This window comes from Rhagoletis zephyria, unplaced genomic scaffold, assembly GCF_001687245.7.
Source record: "Rhagoletis zephyria isolate East Lansing unplaced genomic scaffold, Rhagoletis_zephyria_1.1 Rzeph_scaffold_04055, whole genome shotgun sequence".
Lineage (NCBI taxonomy): Eukaryota > Metazoa > Arthropoda > Insecta > Diptera > Tephritidae > Rhagoletis > Rhagoletis zephyria.
In genome coordinates, this window is record NW_016161138.1 from 21,118 (window position 1) to 24,561 (window position 3,444).

At 33.7% G+C, this 3,444-nt stretch overlaps 1 protein-coding gene across 1 annotated transcript in view; it reads left to right on the forward strand.

The window, feature by feature from the left end:
• Positions 1–1,971, forward strand: part of LOC108370181 (elongation of very long chain fatty acids protein AAEL008004-like) — a 9,256-nt gene extending 7,285 nt beyond the window's left edge. Inside the window, exons 2-3 of the mRNA XM_017625455.1 lie at positions 1,088–1,275; positions 1,348–1,971. Coding sequence (XP_017480944.1) covers positions 1,088–1,275; positions 1,348–1,971 — 812 coding nt within the window. The remainder of the gene's footprint in view (positions 1–1,087; positions 1,276–1,347) is intronic.
• The last annotated feature ends 1,473 nt before the right edge of the window (positions 1,972–3,444 follow it).

Here is a 3,444-nt window from a genome sequence, read left to right on the forward strand (position 1 = left end):
GCGGCCCGCCGCGAAGCTAAGCAAATTTAATGTTTGAAAGAGAAATAATGTCAATTGATTTTATTTCGTTTTTAAAAAGGTAATAATGTCAATTGACTTTATTTCGCACCGGGGTGGGAAATAAAGTCAATTGACCTTATTTCCGTTGATCTTATTACCTGTCACCAAATTTCCGATGGATGCGGGTTAAAGAAAAACCTTGCCGTACAAATATTATATTTGAATAGGTATTCTATCGGAATCCGCAATAAAATTTTAATTTTTGCAAAACTCCGACGTTTAACAGCTTAGGAAATATATCTAAACATAAGTTTTCGAAAGTAAATTCCAAAAAATTGTTGTTTCTCACAAAATAAACCATCTCGTCACAAAGAAAAATATTTTAAAAATAGTTTTTGAAAAAACGCCAATTTTTTCGAACTATGTTTTTTATAGAGAATTAAACAAAGATTATGATGGTATAATTTTAAATCCATAATTTACTGGTCTTCACTATGCAAATAAACTTCAAAAAGTTCAACTGTTAATAGCTAAGTTAGCTTTAGGACAATCTTGACCACCTTATATATAGAAATGTTAAGCCCGTGTCTTAGTCTTAAAATGACGTTAAGATGAAGCAGAACCCGAGATATAACGATTTGAAGAAGTACATGATTAGTCAGAATCACGAAAAAATGTAAACAAAAAAATTCCTCGAACACGCTTAGTTTATTTCATGTACAGAAACCATAAAAAAAATTTTAAGCCAATCGAAAGTGTGACACCAAATTTGGTGTCCTATATGAAAGAGAATGTCTCATATACATATATCATCGGTATCGACATTTGTTTACAAGCTTGTTGTAGAATTATTTATAAAGGGTTTATGAGGAAATACCACGAAAAAAATTGGGAAGAGGTCACGAGAGCTTCTGAAACTAGACACCGGGAAATATATACAATACAGCACGGGACATGTACACTAACAAATTTTATCGAGAACTAAGCTTGATTTTAGACTTTGAAATAATTATCCCCATAAAGCATAAAGGATTACATTTACATATATTTATACATATATAAATACATACATATATATCCATTTCAGATCGACGTTCAGAAGATTATTTAATGGTACATCCGATGGAATTGTGTCTTGCTATTAGCGCATACTATATATTTGTAAAACATTTGGGTCCTAAATTAATGGAAAATCGCAAAGCGTTCGAACTGAAAAGTATTATTTTAGCCTACAATGCCGCGCAAGTGATTTTCAATAGCACTCTATTTATACTGGTATTTAGTATTAAAAAATTTCTGAAAATAAACAAACCCATTTTACTAATATCTTTCATCGATTTTGCACAGGTTTGCTACTACATTAAACTTTATAAACCTTATCAACGCCTGAGTTGCATGATGCCAGTGATGGATCGCACAAAAGAAGGCATGGTGGAGCTGAACTTTTGCTACGCCTACTACCTGTTGAAATATGTTGATTTTGCCGACACCATTTTCTTTGTGCTGCGCAAAAGTTACAATCAAGTGAGCTTCTTGCACGTCTACCACCATATCATGATCAACGTATCTTGCTTCGTTTACTTACGTTACTTGCCCGGTGGACACGGTGCGGTGTTAGGCTTCCTTAATTTAAATGTGCACAGTATGATGTATTTCTATTATTTCATATCTGCGATACGACCGAAATTAAAGCAATCAATATGGTGGAAGAAGTACATTACTCAGGCACAATTACTTCAATTTCTAATTCTGTTCTTACATTTTACACGGGCTCTTTTTGACGCGGAGTGCGAATATCCAAAAGTGGCTATACTTTTCGCGATACTTCAAGCGGTGGTGATGTTGGCGCTGTTTTCGGATTTCTACTATAAAGCATATGTGCGCTCAAATAAAGGGGCAGCAGCAGTAAAAATAAACGAGAAAAATCTAACAGAATGCAATGGAAGAAAAATTGAGAACAAATCTATGTGAAACAGAAACAGAGAAGAAAATAAATTTACGAAATTAGTTTTATTTCATATAAGTAAGTTCAGTGGAATATCTGGCATGAACAAATCGCTAATTCTTCAAACGAATCATATGATTTGTATTTTTTTACCATCACTAAATTGGGTGAGTTGATTGGGGAGAGGTGAGACAAAATGTTGCTGTAGAGGTTATAATAAGTAAGTACAATTAACAATATTGTTTTTGAATACCCATGGAGAAAAAGCGCCTATGCTTTGTACATATATGGAAATTAAGTGTTGTTGGAAACACTGGATCACAAATTTTAGTTTGGTTTTTGTTCTCCAGATGCCACTATCCAATGTTTTTGTAGAATTTGTCGCTGATTCCGAAAATCTGGTTAATTTTTCTTTGGTTTTCAAGGTATTTGCAATTTACCGTTATTCAGGGTTTCCTTACCACTAGGACTGCTAAATGTGCTATCCTCTTGGAGAGCACGGTACTGAACTTCACTTAGTATCAGGGGTTTTGTAACAAGCGTTTAGGTTTTTTGATATCTATAGGCGTTTTTTTTCAAATCTTGATTTTTCGAATAAAGCGGACTTTTTATCGAACAAACCGGTGTTTTTCATTTCATATAAATTTTGACCTCTCAATAAAAATTTTGAGTACTTCTAAGTATGCAAGGCTTTTTCCAGTTTAAGGGCAAACTCCGAAACAGTTTTAAAATTATATCCTTGGTTATTTCGATATGAACAATGTATCATAATTGATTCCAATAAATGAATGCTTGGCGCTTAAACGTTTTCTACGGATTTGGCCGAGCTTGTCCTCCGATCCGTGTTCTGCGTCTTGATCACGGCTGACGACTATACTTAGCCATTCAATTTAAATCTTCACATTTAGCATTCAAATCTGAAACAAATTCCTAAAACAAAAGTCCAATGCCAAAGTTGTATAAACTATAGATATTAAAAAAAAATTAGTTGAGAAAAAGATACATAAAAATTGAAATATTACTATTTTTCAAAAGTGCCATTTTGACACTTTGTCCCAAATTGAAAAAGTAATTGCCAATTGAAGCAAAATAGGCCCAAAAATGGCATCGTTTGAGCCAAGTTGATAGCCCTGGTCTTGATGTTGTGACACAAATGGAGAGATCAACACTTTTACTCCACCTTCGAAGACGGATATTTGTGGCAGCAGAACACTCGGAGCCTTAATATCGTCTGCCAAGGGCGACCGCTATTTAAAAAGAGTTGCTATGATGCTACAGGGATGAGAAATATAACCATGGATCGCTCGAGTAGCAGTAAGTACTTCTAAGCACTCTGCGGCAAAGAGCTTTACTCAAAACTGAAAATGTCAGAAAAAATGCCAAATAGTAGTATTAAAAGAGTGAAAATAAGGCCAATTTTTCACCGATTCTTATTTGTTTTATTTTTCATCTAAAACAACTTTGTTCTTGTTTTACTATTTTCTAAATAAAAGCTATCT